This window comes from Scyliorhinus torazame, chromosome 18 (assembly GCF_047496885.1).
Source record: "Scyliorhinus torazame isolate Kashiwa2021f chromosome 18, sScyTor2.1, whole genome shotgun sequence".
Classification (NCBI taxonomy): Eukaryota; Metazoa; Chordata; class Chondrichthyes; order Carcharhiniformes; family Scyliorhinidae; genus Scyliorhinus; species Scyliorhinus torazame.
In genome coordinates this window covers 64,487,811-64,506,269 of record NC_092724.1, presented here as the reverse complement: position 1 = coordinate 64,506,269, position 18,459 = coordinate 64,487,811, and the positions used below count along the sequence as shown (strand labels likewise).

Sequence of the window (18,459 nt, the reverse complement as noted above, 5' to 3'; positions counted from 1 at the left end):
GTAACACACTGGCCTCCCTCCCAGTGTAACACACTGGCCTCCCTCCCAGTGTAACACGCTGGCCTCCCTCCCAGTGTAACTCGCTGCCCTCCCTCCCAGTGTAACACGCTGGCCTCCCTCCCAGTGTAACACGCTGGCCGCCCTCCCAGTGTAACACGCTGGCCTCCCTCCCAGTGTAACACGCAGGCCGCACTCCCAGTGTAACACGCTGGCCGCCCTCCCAGTGTAACACGCTGGCCTCCCACCCAGTGTAACACGCAGGCCGCACTCCCAGTGTAACACGCTGGCCTCCCTCCAAGTGTAACACGCTGGCCGCCCTCCCAGTGTAACACGCTGGCCGCCCTCCCAGTGTAACACACTGGCCTCCGTCCCAGTGTAACACGCTGGCCTCACTCCCAGTGTAACACGCTGCCATCCCTCCCAGTGTAACACGCTGGCCTCCCTCCCAGTGTAACACGCTGGCCGCCCTCCCAGTGTAACACGCTGGCCGCCCTCCCAGTGTAACACGCTGGCCTCCCACCCAGTGTAACACGCAGGCCGCACTCCCAGTGTAACACGCTGGCCTCCGTCCCAGTGTAACACGCTGGCCTCCCTCCCAGTTTAACACGCTGGCCTCCCTCCCAGTGTAACACACTGGCCTCCGTCCCAGTGTAACACGCTGGCCTCCCTCCCAGTGTAACACGCTGCCATCCCTCCCAGTGGAACACGCTGGCCTCCCTCCCAGTGTAGCACAGTGACCTCCACTCCCAGTGTAACACGCTGGCCTCCCTCCCAGTGTAGCACAGTGACCTCCACTCCCAGTGTAACACGCTGGCCTCCCTGCCAGTGTAACACGCTGGCCTCTCTCCCAGTGTAACACGCTGGCCTCCCTCCCAGGGTAACACGCTGGCCTACACTCACAGTGTAACACACTGGAATCCCTTCCAGAGCAACACACTGGCCTCCCTCCCAGTGTAACACGCTGGCCTCCCTCCCAGTGTAACACGCTGGCCTCCCTCCCAGTGTAACACACTGGCCTCCCTCCCAGTGTAACACGCTGCCATCCCTCCCAGTGTAACACGCTGGCCTCCCTCCCAGTGTTACACGCTGGCCTCCCTCCCAGTGTAACACGCTGGCCTCCCTCCCAATGTAACACACTGGCCTCCCTCCCAGTGTAACACACTGGCCTCCCTCCCAGTGTAACACACTGGCCTCCCTCCCAGTGTAACACGCTGGCCTCCCTCCCAGTGTAACACGCTGGCCTCCCTCCCAGTGTAACACGCTGGCCGCCCTCCCAGTGTAACACGCTGGCCTCCCTCCCAATGTAACACGCTGGCCTCCCTCCCAGTGTAACACACTGGCCTCCCTCCCAGAGCAACACACTGGCCTCCCTCCCAGAGCAACACACTGGCCTCCCTCCCAGTGTAACACGCTGGCTACCCTCCCAGTGTAACACACTGGCCTCCCACCCAGAGCAACACACTGGCCTCCCTCCCAGTGTAACACGCTGGCCTCCCTCCCAGTGTAACACGCTGGCCTCCCTCCCAGTGCAACACGCCGCCTCCCTACCAGTGTAACACGCTGGCCTCCCTCCCAGTGTAACACACTGGCCTCCCTCCCAGTGTAACACGCTGGCCTCCCTCCCAGTGTAACACGCTGGCCTCCCTCCCAGTGCAACACGCCGCCTCCCTACCAGTGTAACACGCTGGCCTCCCTCCCAGTGTAACACGCTGCCATCCCTCCCAGTGTAACACGCTGGCCTCCCTCCCAGTGTTACACGCTGGCCTCCCTCCCAGTGTAACACGCTGGCCTCCCTCCCAATGTAACACACTGGCCTCCCTCCCAGTGTAACACACTGGCCTCCCTCCCAGTGTAACACACTGGCCTCCCTCCCAGTGTAACACGCTGGCCTCCCTCCCAGTGTAACTCGCTGCCCTCCCTCCCAGTGTAACACGCTGGCCTCCCTCCCAGTGTAACACGCTGGCCGCCCTCCCAGTGTAACACGCTGGCCTCCCTCCCAGTGTAACACGCAGGCCGCACTCCCAGTGTAACACGCTGGCCGCCCTCCCAGTGTAACACGCTGGCCTCCCACCCAGTGTAACACGCAGGCCGCACTCCCAGTGTAACACGCTGGCCTCCCTCCCAGTGTAACACGCTGGCCGCCCTCCCAGTGTAACACGCTGGCCGCCCTCCCAGTGTAACACACTGGCCTCCGTCCCAGTGTAACACGCTGGCCTCACTCCCAGTGTAACACGCTGCCATCCCTCCCAGTGTAACACGCTGGCCTCCCTCCCAGTGTAACAGGCTGGCCGCCCTCCCAGTGTAACACGCTGGCCGCCCTCCCAGTGTAACACGCTGGCCTCCCACCCAGTGTAACACGCAGGCCGCACTCCCAGTGTAACACGCTGGCCTCCGTCCCAGTGTAACACGCTGGCCTCCCTCCCAGTGTAACACGCTGGCCTCCCTCCCAGTGTAACACACTGGCCTCCGTCCCAGTGTAACACGCTGGCCTCCCTCCCAGTGTAACACGCTGCCATCCCTCCCAGTGGAACACGCTGGCCTCCCTCCCAGTGTAACACGCTGGCCGCCCTCCCAGTGTAACACGCTGGCCGCCCTCCCAGTGTAACACGCTGGCCTCCCACCCAGTGTAACACGCAGGCCGCACTCCCAGTGTAACACGCTGGCCTCCCTCCCAGTGTAACACGCTGGCCGCCCTCCCAGTGTAACACACTGGCCTCCGTCCCAGTGTAACACGCTGGCCGCCCTCCCAGTGTAACACAATGGCCTCCCACCCAGTGTAACACGCTGGCCTCCCTCCCAGTGTAACACGCTGGCCTCCCTCCCAGTGTAACACGCTGGCCTCCCTCCCAGTGTAACACGCTGGCCTCCCTCCCAGTGTAACACGCTGGCCTCCCTCCCAGTGTAACACGCTGGCCTCCCTCCCACTGTAACACACTGGCCTCCCTCCCAGTGTAACACGCTGGCCTCCCTCCCAGTGTAACACGCTGGCCTCCCTCCCAGTGTAACACGCTGCCATCCCTCCCAGTGTAACACGCTGGCCTCCCTCCCAGTGTTACACGCTGGCCTCCCTCCCAGTGTAACACGCTGGCCTCCCTCCCAATGTAACACGCTGGCCTCCCTCCCAGTGTAACACACTGGCCTCCCTCCCAGTGTAACACACTGGCCTCCCTCCCAGTGTAACACGCTGGCCTCCCTCCCAGTGTAACACGCTGGCCTCCCTCCCAGTGTAACACGCAGGCCGCCCTCCCAGTGTAACACGCTGGCCTCCCTCCCAGTGTAACACGCTGGCCTCCCTCCCAGTGTTACACGCTGGCCTCCCTCCCAGTGTAACACGCTGGCCTCCCTCCCAGTGTAACACGCTGGCCTCCCTCCCAGTGTAACACACTGGCCTCCCTCCCAGAGCAACACACTGGCCTCCCTCCCAGAGCAACACACTGGCCTCCCTCCCAGTGTAATACGCTGGCTACCCTCCCAGTGTAACACACTGGCCTCCCTCCCAGTGTAACACACTGGCCTCCCTCCCAGTGTAACACGCTGGCCTCCCTCCCAGTGTAACACGCTGGCCTCCCTCCCAGTGTAACACACTGGCCTCCCTCCCAGAGCAACACGCTGGCCTCCCTCCCAGTGTAACACGCTGGCCGCCCTCCCAGTGTTACACGCTGGCCTCCCTCCCAGTGTAACACACTGGCCTCCCTCCCAGAGCAACACACTGGACTCCCTCCCAGTGTAACACGCTGGCGTCCCTCCCAGTGTTACACGCTGGCCTCCCTCCCAGTGTAACACACTGGCCTCCCTCCCAGTGTAACACACTGGCCTCCCTCCCAGAGCAACACACTGGCCTCCCTCCCAGAGCAACACACTGGCCTCCCTCCCAGAGCAACACGCTGGCCTCCCTCCCAGTGCAACACGCCGCCTCCCTACCAGTGTAACACGATGGCCTCCCTCCCAGTGTAACACGCTGGCCTCCCTCCCAGTGTAACACGCTGGCCTCCCTCCCAGTGCAACACGCCACCTCCCTACCAGTGTAACACGCTGGCCTCCCTCCCAGTGTAACACGCTGGCCTCCCTCCCAGTGTAACACGCTGGCCTCCCTCCCAGTGTAACACGCTGGCCTCACTACCAGTGTAACACGCTGGCCGCCCTCCCAGTGTAACACAATGGCCTCCCACCCAGTGTAACACGCAGGCCTCCCTCCCAGTGTAACACGCAGGCCTCCCTCCCAGTGTAACACGCTGGCCTCCCTCCCAGTGTAACACGCTGCCCTCCCTCCCAGTGTAACACGCTGGCCTCCCACCCAGTGTAACACACTGGCCTCCTACCCAGTGTAACACACTGGCCTCCCTCCCAGTCCCTCCCAGTATAACACACTGGCTCCCTCCCAGTGTAACACACTGGCCTCCCTCCCAGTGTAACACACTGGCCTCCCTCCCAGTGTAACACACTGGCCTCCCTCCCAGAGCAACACACTGGCCTCCCTCCCAGAGCAACACACTGGCCTCCCTCCCAGAGCAACACACCGGCCTCCCTCCCAGTGTAACACGCTGGCGTCCCTCCCAGAGCAACACGCTGGCCTCCCTCCCAGTGCAACACGCCGCCTCCCTACCAGTGTAACACGATGGCCTCCCTCCCAGTATAACACGCTGGCCTCCCTCCCAGTGTAACACGCTGGCCTCCCTCCCAGTGCAACACGCCACCTCCCTACCAGTGTAACACGCTGGCCTCCCTCCCAGTGTAACACGCCGCCTCACTACCAGTGTAACACGCTGGCCTCCCTCCCAGTGTAACACGCAGGCCTCCCTACCAGTGTAACACGCTGGCCTCCCACCCAGTGTAACACAATGGCCTCCCACCCAGTGTAACACGCAGGCCTCCCTACCAGTGTAACACGCTGGCCTCCCTCCCAGTGTAACACGCTGGCCTCCCTCCCAGTGCAACACGCCGCCTCCCTCCCAGTGTAACACACTGACATCCCTCCCAGTGTAACACGCTGGCCTCCCTCCCAGTGTAACACAATGGCCTCCCACCCAGTGTAACACGCAGGCCTCCCTACCAGTGTAACACGCAGGCCTCCCTACCAGTGTAACACGCTGGCCTCCCACCCAGTGTAACACAATGGCCTCCCACCCAGTGTAACACGCTGCCCTCCCTCCCAGTGTAACACGCTGGCCTCCCACCCAGTGTAACACACTGGCCTCCTACCCAGTGTAACACACTGGCCTCCCTCCCAGTCCCTCCCAGTATAACACACTGGCTCCCTCCCAGTGTAACACACTGGCCTCCCTCCCAGTGTAACACGCTGGCGTCCCTCCCAGTGTAACACGCTGGCCTCCCTCCCAGCGTAACACGCTGGCCTCTCTCCCAGAGCAACACACTGGCCTCCCTCCCAGAGCAACACACTGCCCTCCCTCCCAGTGTAACACGCTGGCCTCCCTCCCAGAGTAACACGCTGGCCTCCCTCCCAGTGTAACACACTGGCCTCCCTCCCAGTCCCTCCCAGTGTAACACACTGGCCTCCCTCCCAGTGTAACACGCAGGCCTCCCTCCCAGTGTAGCACACTGGCCTCCCTCCCAGTTCCTCCCAGTGTAACACACTGGCCTCCCTCCCAGTCCCTCCCAGTGTAAGACGCTGGCGTCCCTCCCAGTGTAACACGCTGGCCTCTCTCCCAGTGTAACATGCTGGCCTCACTCCCAGTGTAACACGCTGTCCTCCCTCCCAGTGTAACACGCTGGCCTCCCTCCCAGTGTAACACGCTGGCCTCCCTCCCAGTGTAACACGCCGGCCTCCCTCCCAGCGTAACACGCTGGCCTCCCTCCCAGTGTAACATGCTGGCCTCCCTCCCAGCGTGACACGCTGGCCTCCCTCCCAGTGTAACACGCTGGCCTCCCTCCCAGTGTAACACGCTGGCCTCCCTCCCAGTCCCTCCCAGTGTAACACGCTGGCCTCCCTCACAGTGTAACGCACTGGCCTCCCTCCCAGTGTAACACGCCGGCCTCCCTCCCAGTGTAACACACTGGCCTCCCTCCCAGTGTAAGATGCTGGCCTCCCTCCCAGAGCAACACACTGGCCTCCCTCCCAGTGTAACACGCTGGCCTCCCACTCAGTGTATCAACACCAGAATATCTTTAGGTCCTCTGCCAGTAATATCAAGGGGTTTCAGTTTAATGATGGATCTACACAATGAGGGGGAGACTGGTCTTTGGTGGTGGCACAGATGGTGATGGGCGTCCATTTTATCCCATGCCTGATTTCCGGAGCAGCTGTAAAACAGGCTGGAGATTCACCATTGTATGTTTTCCTAGACTGCCCAAGACCAACTTCATCCCCGATGAAACCATGCTCAAGCTAGTGCTAGGATGGTTGCCATAGTGATCTGAGTAGGCTTATTGGGGAATTGGGGAAGTGGGCTGCAATGGGAGTCTCTCTCAAATATTCACCCATGACTGTGGCCAATAGAGTTCAGTGTGAGGGAATAAGAGATCATCAACTTTGGAAACAAGAAAGCTAATTCGGAGAGTTTTCTGAATGGTGAGAAATTTGGAGATGTAAAGAAGAAAGCGATTTGGGAGTCCAAGTACATATCATTTAAAGTTCATAGTCATGTTTAAAAATCAATCAAAAAGATTGAAGGAATGTTGGCTGTTATTTCAAAGGGCCATATTTCACATGGATAGAACATAGAACATAGAATATTACAGCGCAGTACAGGCCCTTCAGCCCTCGATGTTGCGCCGACCTTTGAAACCACTCTAAAGCCCATCTACACTATTCCCTTATCAGCCATATGTTTATCCAATGACCATTTAAATGCCCTTAATGTTGGCAAGTCCACTACTGTTGCAGGCAGGGCATTCCACGCCCTTACTACTCTCTGAGTAAAGAACCAACCTCTGACATCTGTCCTCTATCTATCACCCATCAATTTAAAGCTATGTCCCCTCGTACTCGACATCATCATCCGAGGAAAAAGGCTCTCACTGTCCACCCTATCTAATCCTCTGATCATCTTGTATGCCTCAAATAAGTCACCTCTTAACCTTCTTCTTTCTAAAGAAAATACCCTCAAGTCCCTCAGCCTGACGAATGTGATATAAAATAGTTACTTTAGAGATATTAGTTAATGTAATGTAGAAATAAGCCACTTTGATTCTGGCAAGTAGAGACAAAGGATTTTAGACCGCATGGAAAAAGCAGGAAGAGGTGTGTCTATGAGAGTAATGCTGAATTGATAGGGGCCAGAGAAAGGGATTGGAAGTGAGCCAATCAGAATAGATCAAACAAGTCAGGAGGAACATAGGATGACCTATGGGTGTCGAGTATGTGAAACTTGATGCCATTTGAATGTGTCAGTACTGATCTCTTTGTCTGGGACATTCACTTAGTTCCCGGGGCTGCAGAGAGCAACATGTTATTTGTATCACTGTGGACTAGGTAGCTTGCAAGCTGAATAAAATAACTAATGTTATACCTGCAAATCCATCTCGACTTTTATTGAGGCCAGACTGACGGATAAAGAAATTTGGGATTCAACAAGCCTTCCCTCATAAGATCTTCCCTCCAGACCAGGGAACATCCTGGTAAATCTCCTCTGCACCCTTTCCAATGCTTCCACATCCTTCCTATAATGCGGCGACCAGAATTGCACGCAATACTCCAAATGCGGCCGCACCAGAGTTTTGTACAGCGGCAACATGACCTCATGGCTCTGAAACTCAATCCCTCTACAAAATAAAAGCTAACACACCGTATGCCTTCTTAACAACCCTCTCAACCTGGGTGGCAACTTTCAGGGATCTATGTACATGGACACCAAGATCTCTCTGCTCATCCACATTACCAAGAATCTTACCATTTTCCCAGTACTCTGTAATCCTGCTATTCCTTCCAAAATGAATTCCCTCACATTTTTCTGCATTAAACTCCATTTGCCACCTCTCAGCCCAGCTCTGCAGCTTATCTATGTCCCTCTGTAACGTGTTACATCCTTCCGCACTGTTCACAACTCCACCGACTTTTGTGTCATCGGCAAATTTACTCACCCATCCTTCTACGCCATCCTCCAGGTCATTTATAAAAATGACAAACAGCAGTGGCCCCAAAGCAGATCCTTGTGGTACACCACTAGTAACTGGACTCCAGGCTGAACATTTCCCATCAATCACCACTCTTTGCCTTCTTCCAGCTAGCCAATTTCTGATCCAAACTGCTAAATCACCCTGAATCCCATGCCTCTGTATTTTCTGCAATAGCCTACCGTGGGGAACCTTATCAAATGCTTTACTGAAATCCATTTCCACCACATCAACTGCTTTACCCTCGTCCACCTGTTTGGTCACCTTTTCAAAGAACTCAATAAGGTTTGTGAGGCACGACCTACCCTTCACAAAACCACGTTGACTATCTCTAATTAAATTATTCCGTTCCAGATGATTGTACATCCTATCTCTTAGCAACCTTTCCAAGACTTTGCCCACAACAGAAGTAAGGCTCACTGGTCTATATGGGGGCAGCACGGTAGCATTGTGGATAGCACAACTGCTTCACAGCTCCAGGGTCCCAGGTTCGATTGCGGCTTGGGTCACTGTCTGTGCGGAGTCTGCACATCCTCCCCGTGTGTGCGTGGGTTTCCTCCGGGTGCTCCGGTTTCCTCCCACAGTCCAAAGATGTGCAGGTTAGGTGGATTGGCCATGATAAATTGCCCTTAGTCTGTCCAAAATCGCCCTTAGTGTTGGGTGGGGTTACTGGGTTATGGGGATAGGGTGGATGTGTTGACCTTGGGTAGGGTGCTCTTTCCAAGAGCCGGTGCAGACTCGATGGGCCGAATGGCCTCCTTCTGCACTGTAAATTCTATGATAATTCTATGATAATTACCGGGGTTGTCTCTACTCCCCTTCTTGAACAAGGGGACAATATTTGCTATCCTCCAGTCTTCAGATGGATGTGATCCTATTGTACAGCGGCCTAGTTAGACCCCAGTTGTAGTGCTGTGCTTGGTTTTCAGCATTACACCTGCGGAAGGATATATTGGCAGAGCAGATTCAGCAGAACAATACTTTGGCTTCAGCAGAAAAGCGGAACAAATCTCGAGAAAACGGGGCACTGCATGGATGATCAGAGGGCCCCAGTGGTAATACTCAATACGATGACCTTTGCCAAGCAACCAGTTCTCTTCATTTATTCCCGGAATGGGCTCATTTGACAAAGATCCCGCATTGGGCACTGGCCTCCTCTTTCTCTGCGAAGACTATCACAAGTTAAGTCCCACCCTCTGCCCTTTCATTCTTAACCTATGCCAGTTTGTAATGACAGAAACTTCGGCCTAGCCTCCATTTGCAGAGTAGTCTATAGGGCTCAGTATCAGTTCGCTGGGCCACTACTCTCTCCCCTGACTGCATCAGCTTGTGAGAGATGAGGGAAGCTACGCAATGCTGGACTGGTACATTCATTTCTTTCATTGAGTGATGGAGTCGGTTCTTACAGTCATTATTCAATGTCAGCAAACCCTCCCTCATTTACACTGAAGTTGTATTTTTGAATATCATTGCCTGTGGCCAACTGATCACTCGTTCATCACCAAATTGGGCTAATTGACCTAATCTTTCACCTTATGTTCTAAGTGCCAGACATTTGCCGAACTAAAGCTCTGTTAAGATATGAGGCGTGTATGTTATATTGGCAAGGTCAGTAAAGCCAAACAGGAACTCATGAAGAACTCTTTTACCCACGGGATAGCTTAAATGTGAAGCTCATTACCGTGTGGAGCGGTTGTCGAGATTGGTATTGATGCATTTAAGGGGACGCTAGAATAGAAAAAGAGACATAGATTTACATAGATTTTACAGTGCAGAAGGAGGCCATTCGGCCCATCGAGTCTGCACCGGCTCTTGGAAAGAGCACCCTACACAAGGTCAACACCTCCACCCTATCCCCAGTAATCCCACCCAACACTAAGGGCAATTTTGGACATGAAGGGCAATTTTACGTGGTCAATCCACCTAACCTGCGCATCTTTGGACTGTGGGAGGAAACCGGAGCACCCGGAGGAAACCCACGCACACACGGGGAGAACGTGCAGACTCCGCACAGACAGTGACCCAAGCCGGAATCGAACCTGGGACCCTGGAGCTGTGAAGCAATTGTGCTAATCACAATGCTACCGTGCTGCCCAAAAAACAGAAAGGAACAGGAAGATATGCTGATGGGGTTAGATGAAGGTGGGGTGGGGGCTTGTGTGGAGCATAAACGCCAGCCTTGACCAGTTGGGCTGAGTGGCCAATTTATGTCTTATGGACTGGATGTAATTCCATGCAACGTGAGATTTGTTTTTATATGGTGTTTGCATTCTGTGAAGTCTGACTGTCCATTGTGCCAGTGGTGCATCAATTAGTGGCACTCTCCTCTGAGTCAGAAAGTCTCACTCCACAGGTTTGAGTGCATAATCTAGGGTGGAATTCCAGTACCGCACTGAGGGAGTGCCGCACTGCCGGAGGTGGCATCATTCAGATGTCAGGGCAGATGGGGCTTTGGTTTTCTCGCGCGAATGTGAAAGATCCCATGGCACTATTTTTGAAAAAGAACAGGCGTGTTTACAATCAATGCAATATCTGGCCCTCAGCCACCAAAAACAGATTGGCTTACCACTATTGCATTGTGGTTGGTGGAATCTTGCTGTGCACAAATCGATTGAAAAGTTTCCTACATTAAAACAGTGACTGCACTTCAAAAGTAATGATTGGCTTCACAGTGCTTTAGGATGGCTTGGGGAAACACTGCATCAATAATTTAGTTCTTTTGAATGTCCACTGAGTGTACACAGTCTAGTTTCTGAATGCAGTGCGAACATCAGCAGCCTGAGAATAGACTTTGCAGTTAGGGTTTACAGAAATGGCAGGCTTTGAACAAGCACCAGCTTGTGTGTGTGTGTAAAACACAGAGGGGACTGAATGGAAAGTTATATATTGAATGAACTTATGCTGTCAGAAAGTTACTGTTCTCTCCTGTACTGTTTGGCTACAGGTTGCACTATTTACCTGCGACACACTGTACAGCCACTTGGCTTACCTCAACAAAGTAGAAACAGGGAAGCAGGGTCATGCTGTCCTTCGAGAGCTTCTTCTTCTGCATTTCCTTCGCAGAGATCATTCTGACACTTCCTGCTACAAGACGAGGAGCAAGTCACATATCCTGCACAGAGAAAGAAGAGTTGATTCAATTCCATTCTACTGACAATACAACTGGATTTGTTCCATGGTGTGATGTGTCTTTTGAATGCTGACATATCAAGTAATGTATACTCTAATCATTATAGCATGTTCATTACTCCTCCATGTTGAACACGACCTGGAAATAGCACTAAAGATGGTGAGGGTACAGAGTGTACTCTGGGTTGGGGGCTTCAATGTGGGTCATTCGCTTCATTTACCACCAACCCCTGGATCTGAAGGCCGAATTACACCCCTCGCACACACCCTCTTCCTCCCCTTCCCTCACACACATTCTCTTCCACCCCATTCCTCACACTCTCTTTTCTTCCTTTCCCTCACACACTCTCTTCCTCCCTCCCCTCGCAAACACTCCATCTTCCCCCCCACCCCTCACACGCATTATTTCTTCCTCCACTACCCTTGCAAACACTCCATATTCCTCTCCTCCCCTCACAAATACTCCATCTTCTCCCCCACCCCTCACACACACTCTCTTCCTCTCCTCCCCTTGCAAACACTCCATCTTCCCCCCCCCCCCACCCCTCACACACGCACTCTCTCTCTTCCTCCCCTCCCCTCGCAAACACTTCATCTTCCTCCTCTACCCTTGCAACCACTCCACCTTTCCTGCAACCCTCACATACACTCTCTCTTCCCCCCATACCCCTCACAATTACGCTCTCCCCCTGCCCCATCACCAGTGGTTTACTGGGATATTCTGAGCTACAGGAGCTCTGAGAAAATGTGTTGCCCATATAATTTCTCAATAATTTATTCTGTTCAATTCCGATGTAAAGGTAAAGTCGCCATAGTCCCAGATAACCATAGGCTGCTTTCCCCTTTGAGGGGGGAGAGCTGACTGGTGGTGATTTAACCTGAGGATCACGAGGGGCGGGATTCTCCCCTACCCGGCGGGCTGGCGATCCCGGCGCCGCGGAGTGGTGTGAACCACTCCGGCGTCAGGTCGCCTAGAAGGTGCGGAATCCTCCGCACCTTCAGGGGCTAGGCCGGCGCCGGCGGGGTTGGCGACGTGCCAAACGGCGCGGAAGGGGCTTGGCGCCATGCCAACCGGAGCCAAAGGGCCTCCGCCGGCCGGAGCGAGTTGGCGCATGCGCGGGAGCGCAAGTGTGTGCTGGGGGGTTCGTCGCTGCACTGGCCATGGCGGAGGTCCACAGCAGCCGGTGTGGAGGGGAAGAGTGCCCCCACAGCACAGGCCCGCCCGTGGATCAGTGGGCCCCGATCGCGGGCTCCACCAGGGCCAGATCCCCCCATGCCCTCCCGAGGACCCCAGAGGCCGCCCGCAGAGCCAGGTCCTGCCGGTAAGTACCAGGCCTAATTTACGCCGGTGGGACCGGCCTAAAACGGGCGGCCGCTCAGCCCATCGCAGGCTGGAGAATCACCGGGGGGGGGGGGGGGGGCGCTGCGAGCGGCTGCCGACTGGCGCGCCGCGGGTCCCGCCCCCGCCAAAACCCCGGCGCTGGAGAATTCGCAGCCGGCGGGGGCGGGATTTACGGCGATTCTCCGGCCCGGCAGGGAATCGGAGAATCCCACCCATGTGAGGGGCAAGGTTGAGAAGATGAGGGGTGAAATTCTCCAGAAACGGCGCTATGTCCGCCGACTGGCGCCCAAAACGGCGCAAATCAGACGGGCATCGCACCGCCCCAAAGGTGTGGAATGCTCCGCATCTTTGGGGGCCGAGCCCCAACCTTAAGGGGCTAGGTCGGCGCCGGCCGAATTTCCGCCCCGCCAGCTGGCGCGGAAATGACATCTCCGGACGCCGCATGCGCGGGAGCGTCAGCGGCCACTGACGGCATTCCCGCGCATGCGCAGTGGAGGGAGTCTTTTCTGCCTCCGCCATGGTGGAGACCGTGGCGGAGGCGGAAGGGAAAGAGTGCCCCCACGGCACAGGCCCGCCCGCGGACCGGTGGGCCCCGATCGCGGGCCAGGCCACCGTGGGGGCACCCCCCGGGGCCAGATCGCCCCGCGCCCCCCCAGGACCCCGGAGCCCGCCCGCGCGGCCTTGTCCCGCCGGTAAGGTAGGTGGTTTAATTTACGCCGGCGGGACAGGCATTTTAGCGGCGGTACTTCGGCCCATCCGGGCCAGAGAATCGCGCGGGGGGGGCCCGCCAACCGGCGCGGCGCGATTCCCGCCCCCGCCGAACCTCCGGTGCCGGAGACTTCGGCAACCGGCGGGGGCGGGATTCACGCCAGCCCCCGGCGATTCTCCGACCCGGCGGGGGGTCAGAGAATCTCGCCCCTGATTATTTTTTAAATAGAGAAGGGAAATAGGACAATGTGGATAGTTCTTTCTGAGAGGCTTGCAGTGACAATGGTCGGCCAAATGCGGGATTCTCCGACCCTCCGCTGGGCCGGAGAATCGCTGGGCGGCAGCATGAATCCCGCCCCGCCGCCGGTTTTTTGGCGTGAGCGGGTATCGCGTCCCGCTGGTCGGGGGCCGTTGGCAGCGGCACCCCCCCTCAGCGATTCTCCGCCCCGCGATGGGCCGAGTGGCCGCCCGTTTTTGGCGGGTCCCGCTGGCGTATATTACACCAGGTCCATACCGGCGAGACCTGGCTCTGGGGGCGGCCTGCGGAGTCCTCGGGTGGGTGCGGGGGGGATCTGGCCCCTGGGGGGGACCCCCACGGTGGCCTGGCCCGCGATCGGGGCCCACCGATCTGCAGGCGGGCCTGTGCCGTGGGGGCACTCTTTCCCTCCGCGCCGGCCGGTGTAACGGTCCGCCATGGCCGGCGGGGAGAAGAACTCCCCTGCGCATGTGCCAACTCGCGCTGGCCGAGGAGGCCCTCTGGCACCGGTTGGCGCGGCGCCAACCCCGCCGGCGCTGGCCTAGCTTCTGAAGGTGCGGAGGATTCCGCACCTTCCGGGCGGCCTGACACCGGAGTGGTTCACGCCACTCCTCGGCACCGGTACAACCTGCCCCGCCGGTTAGGGGGGAATCTCGTATCTTTGCTACTGCTGTTCACATCCGTTACTTTTCAACATGTTCAGTGAGAAAGGAATTCCTGCCTGCACCCTCAACTACCCATTCCCTGCCATACTATCAATTGAATAAGTTAACACACCCGAATTTCTCACCAATTATCACCGTTTCATAATATTAATAGTTAATTTTAGGTATAATAATCTTATAATCTTTATTTTGTCACAAGTAGGCTTACATTAACACTGCAATGAGGTTACTGTGAAAATCCCCTAGTCGCCACACTCCAGCACCTGTTCAGGTACACAGACGGAGAATTCAGAATATCTAATTCGCCTAGCAGCACGTCTTTCGGGACTTGTGGGGGGGAAACGGAGCACCCGGAAGAAACCCACGCAGACACAGGGAGAACGTGCAGACTCTGCACAGACAGTGACCCAAGCGGGACTTGAACCTGGGACCCCGGCGCCGTGGGGCAAAAGTGCTAACCACTGTTTTACCGTGCCACCCATATCGTGTATTTGCATCATGTATTGTGGATATGCTTCAAATTGCATAAATGAAGTGATTGACAAAACTTCTGGGATCTAAAGAAAGTGAGGTATGGGAGGCGAAAGAGTGGGGATGGGGTGAAGAAGGAAGAATGGGGGCTGAGAGATGGGGGCTGGAGCGGTGAAGGGGGGGGTACAGAAAGTTAAATGGCTCTATCGTGACAGCCGCTTTGGCTCGTGCTACACGTTAGAGATGTCTGGCTAATAGGAGTCAGCCTGATTCAATATCATCGTACGCACCCTAATCAAATCAAGAAACGGGTGCAAAAAGCTGTTTCAGACCAGGAACAAAGATGGAGGGGGGGGTAGGGTTCTTTGTGTTTGGGCAAGGTGGTCTGTGCGCGCGAGTGCGCAGGATGTCTGAGAGCGCGGGGATGGTGTGTGTGTGTGTGTGTGTGCAGGCAGGGTGTGTGTGTGCAGGCAGGGTGTGTGTGTGCAGGCAGGGTGTGTGTGTGCAGGCAGGGTGTGTGTGTGCAGGCAGGGTGTGTGTGTGCAGGCAGGGTGTGTGTGTGCAGGCAGGGTGTGTGTGTGTGCAGGCAGGGTGTGTGTGTGTGCAGGCAGGGTGTGTGTGTGTGCAGGCAGGGTGTGTGTGTGCAGGCAGGGTGTGTGTGTGCAGGCAGGGTGTGTGTGTGCAGGCAGGGTGTGTGTGTGTGCAGGCAGGGTGTGTGTGTGCAGGCAGGGTGTGTGTGTGTGCAGGCAGGGTGTGTGTGTGTGCAGGCAGGGTGTGTGTGTGTGCAGGCAGGGTGTGTGTGTGCAGGCAGGGTGTGTGTGTGCAGGCAGGGTGTGTGTGTGCAGGCAGGGTGTGTGTGTGTGCAGGCAGGGTGTGTGTGTGCAGGCAGGGTGTGTGTGTGTGCAGGCGGGGTGTGTGTGTGTAGGCAAGGTGTGTGTGTGTGCAGGCAGGGTGTGTGTGTGCAGGCAGGGTGTGTGTGTGCAAGCAGGGTGTGTGTGTGCAGGCAGGGTGTCTGTGTGTGTGTGTGTGTGTGTGCAGGCAGGGTGTGTGTGTGTGCAGGCAGGGTGTGTGTGTGCAGGCAGGGTGTGTGTGTGTGCAGGCAGGGTGTGTGTGTGTGCAGGCAGGGTGTGTGTGTGTGCAGGCAGGGTGTGTGTGTGCAGGCAGGGTGTATGTGTGCAGGCAGGGTGTGTGTGTGCAGGCAGGGTGTGTGTGTGCAGGCAGGGTGTGTGTGTGTGCAGACAGGGTGTGTGTGTGTGCAGGCAGGGTGTGTGTGTGTGCAGGCAGGGTGTGTGTGTGAAGGCAGGGTGTGTGTGTGTGCAGGCAGGGTGTGTGTGTGCAGGCAGGGTGTCTGTGTGTGTGTGTGTGTGTGCAGGCAGGGTGTGTGTGTGCAGGCAGGGTGTGTGTGTGCAGGCAGGGTGTGTGTGTGCAGGCAGGGTGTGTGTGTGCAGGCAGCGTATGTGTGTGTGCAGGCAGGGTGTGTGTGTGTGCAGGCAGGGTGTGTGTGTGCAGGCAGGGTGTGTGTGTGTGCAGGCAGGGTGTGTATGTGTGCAGGCAGGGTGTGTGTGTGTGCAGGCAGGGTGTGTATGTGTGCAGGCAGGGTGTGTGTGTGCAGGCAGGGTGTGTGTGTGTGCAGGCAGGGTGTGTATGTGTGCAGGCAGGGTGTGTGTGTGCAGGCAGGGTGTGTGTGTGCAGGCAGCGTATGTGTGTGTGTGCAGGCAGGGTGTGTGTGTGTGCAGGCAGGGTGTGTGTGTGTGCAGGCAGGGTGTGTGTGTGTGCAGGCAGGGTGTGTGTGTGCAGGCAGGGTGTGTGTGTGTGCAGGCAGGGTGTGTGTGTGCAGGCAGGGTGTCTGTGTGTGTGTGTGTGTGTGTGCAGGCAGGGTGTGTGTGTGTGCAGGCAGGGTGTGTGTGTGTGCAGGCAGGGCGTGTGTGTGTGCAGGCAGGGTGTGTGTGTGTGCAGGCAGGGTGTGTGTGTGTGCAGGCAGGGTGTGTGTGTGTGCAGGCAGGGTGTGTGTGTGTGCAGGCAGGGTGTGTGTGTGTGCAGGCAGGGTGTGTGTGTGTGCAGGCAGGGTGTGTGTGTGTGCAGGCAGGGTGTGTGTGTGCAGGCAGGGTGTGTGTGTGCAGGCAGGGTGTGTGTGTGTGCAGGCAGGGTGTGTGTGTGTGCATGCAGGGTGTGTGTGTGTGCAGGCAGGGTGTGTGTGTGCAGGCAGGGTGTGTGTGTGTGTGTGCAGGCAGGGTGTGTGTGTGCAGGCAGGGTGTGTGTGTGTGTGTGTGTGTGTGTGCAGGCAGGGTGTGTGTGTGTGCAGGCAGGGTGTGTGTGTGTGCAGGCAGGGCGTGTGTGTGTGCAGGCAGGGTGTGTGTGTGTGCAGGCAGGGTGTGTGTGTGTGCAGGCAGGGTGTGTGTGTGTGCAGGCAGGGTGTGTGTGTGTGCAGGCAGGGTGTGTGTGTGTGCAGGCAGGGCGTGTGTGTGTGCAGGCAGGGTGTGTGTGTGCAGGCAGGGTGTGTGTGTGTGCAGGCAGGGTGTGTGTGTGTGCAGGCAGGGCGTGTGTGTGTGCAGGCAGGGTGTGTGTGTGTGCAGGCAGGGTGTGTGTGTGTGCAGGCAGGGTGTGTGTGTGTGCAGACAGGGTGTGTGTGTGTGCAGGCAGGGTGTGTGTGTGTGCAGGCAGGGCGTGTGTGTGTGCAGGCAGGGTGTGTGTGTGTGCAGGCAGGGTGTGTGTGTGTGCAGGCAGGGTGTGTGTGTGTGCAGACAGGGGGCGAAATTCTCCCCCAACGGCGGGATGTCCGTCGACTGGCGCCAAAGCCGGCGCCAATCAGACGGGCATCGCGCCGGCCCAAAGGTGCGGAAGGCTCCGCATCTTTGGCGGCCTAGCCCCAACATTGAGGGGCTAGGCCGACGCCGGAGGGATTTCCGCCCCGCCAGCTGGCGGAAATGGCGTTTGTTTCCCCGCCTGCTGGCGCGGAAATGCGGCGCATGCGCGGGAGCGTCAGCGGCCGCTGTCAGTTTCCCGCGCATGCGCAGTGGGGAGAGTCTCTTCCGCCTCCGCCATGGTGGAGGCCGTGGCGGAGGCGGAAGGGAAAGAGTGCCCCCACGGCACAGGCCCGCCCGCAGATCGGTGGGCCCCGATCGTGGGCCAGGCCACCGTGGGGGCACCCCCCGGGGTCAGATCGCCACGCGCCCCCCCGCAGGACCCCGGAGCCCGCCCACGCCGCCTGGTCCCGCCGGTAAATACCAGGTTTGATTTACGCCGGCGGGACAGGCAATTTCTGGGCGCGACATCGGCCCATCCGGGCCGGAGAATCCAGCGGGGGGTCCCGTCAACCGGCGCGGCCGGATTCCCGCCCCCGCCCAATCTCCGGGAGCGGAGACTTCGGCGGGGGCGGGGGCGGGATTCACGGCGGCCTACGGCCATTCTCCGGCCCGGCGGGGGGTCGGAGAATGACGCCCAGGGTGTGTGTGTGCAGGCAGGGTGTGTGTGTGCAGGCAGGGTGTGTGTGTGCAGGCAGGGTGTGTGTGTGTGCAGGCAGGGTGTGTGTGTGTGCAGGCAGGGTGTGTGTGTGTGCAGGCAGTGTGTGTGTGTGTGCAGACAGGGTGTGTGTGTGCAGACAGGGTGTGTGTGTGCAGACATTGTGTGTGTGTGTGCAGGCAGGGTGTGTGTGTGCAGGCAGGGTGTGTGTGTGCAGGCAGGGTGTGCGTGTGTGCAGGCAGGGTGTGTGTGCAGGCAGGGTGTGTGTGTGCAGGCAGTGTGTGTGTGTGTGCAGGCAGGGTGTGTGTGTGCAGGCAGGGTGTGTGTGTGCAGGCAGGGTGTGTGTGTGCAGACAGGGT

The 18,459-nt window shown here is 57.6% G+C and overlaps 1 protein-coding gene across 1 annotated transcript in view; it reads right to left on the bottom strand.

Annotated features, from left to right (window-relative positions):
• Positions 1-18,459, bottom strand: part of plppr3a (phospholipid phosphatase related 3a) — a 271,797-nt gene that overhangs the window by 118,300 nt on the left and 135,038 nt on the right. Inside the window, exon 2 of the mRNA XM_072482829.1 lies at positions 11,060-11,182. Within this exon, the coding sequence (XP_072338930.1) occupies positions 11,060-11,140 (81 nt within the window). The 5' untranslated portion in view covers positions 11,141-11,182. The remainder of the gene's footprint in view (positions 1-11,059; positions 11,183-18,459) is intronic.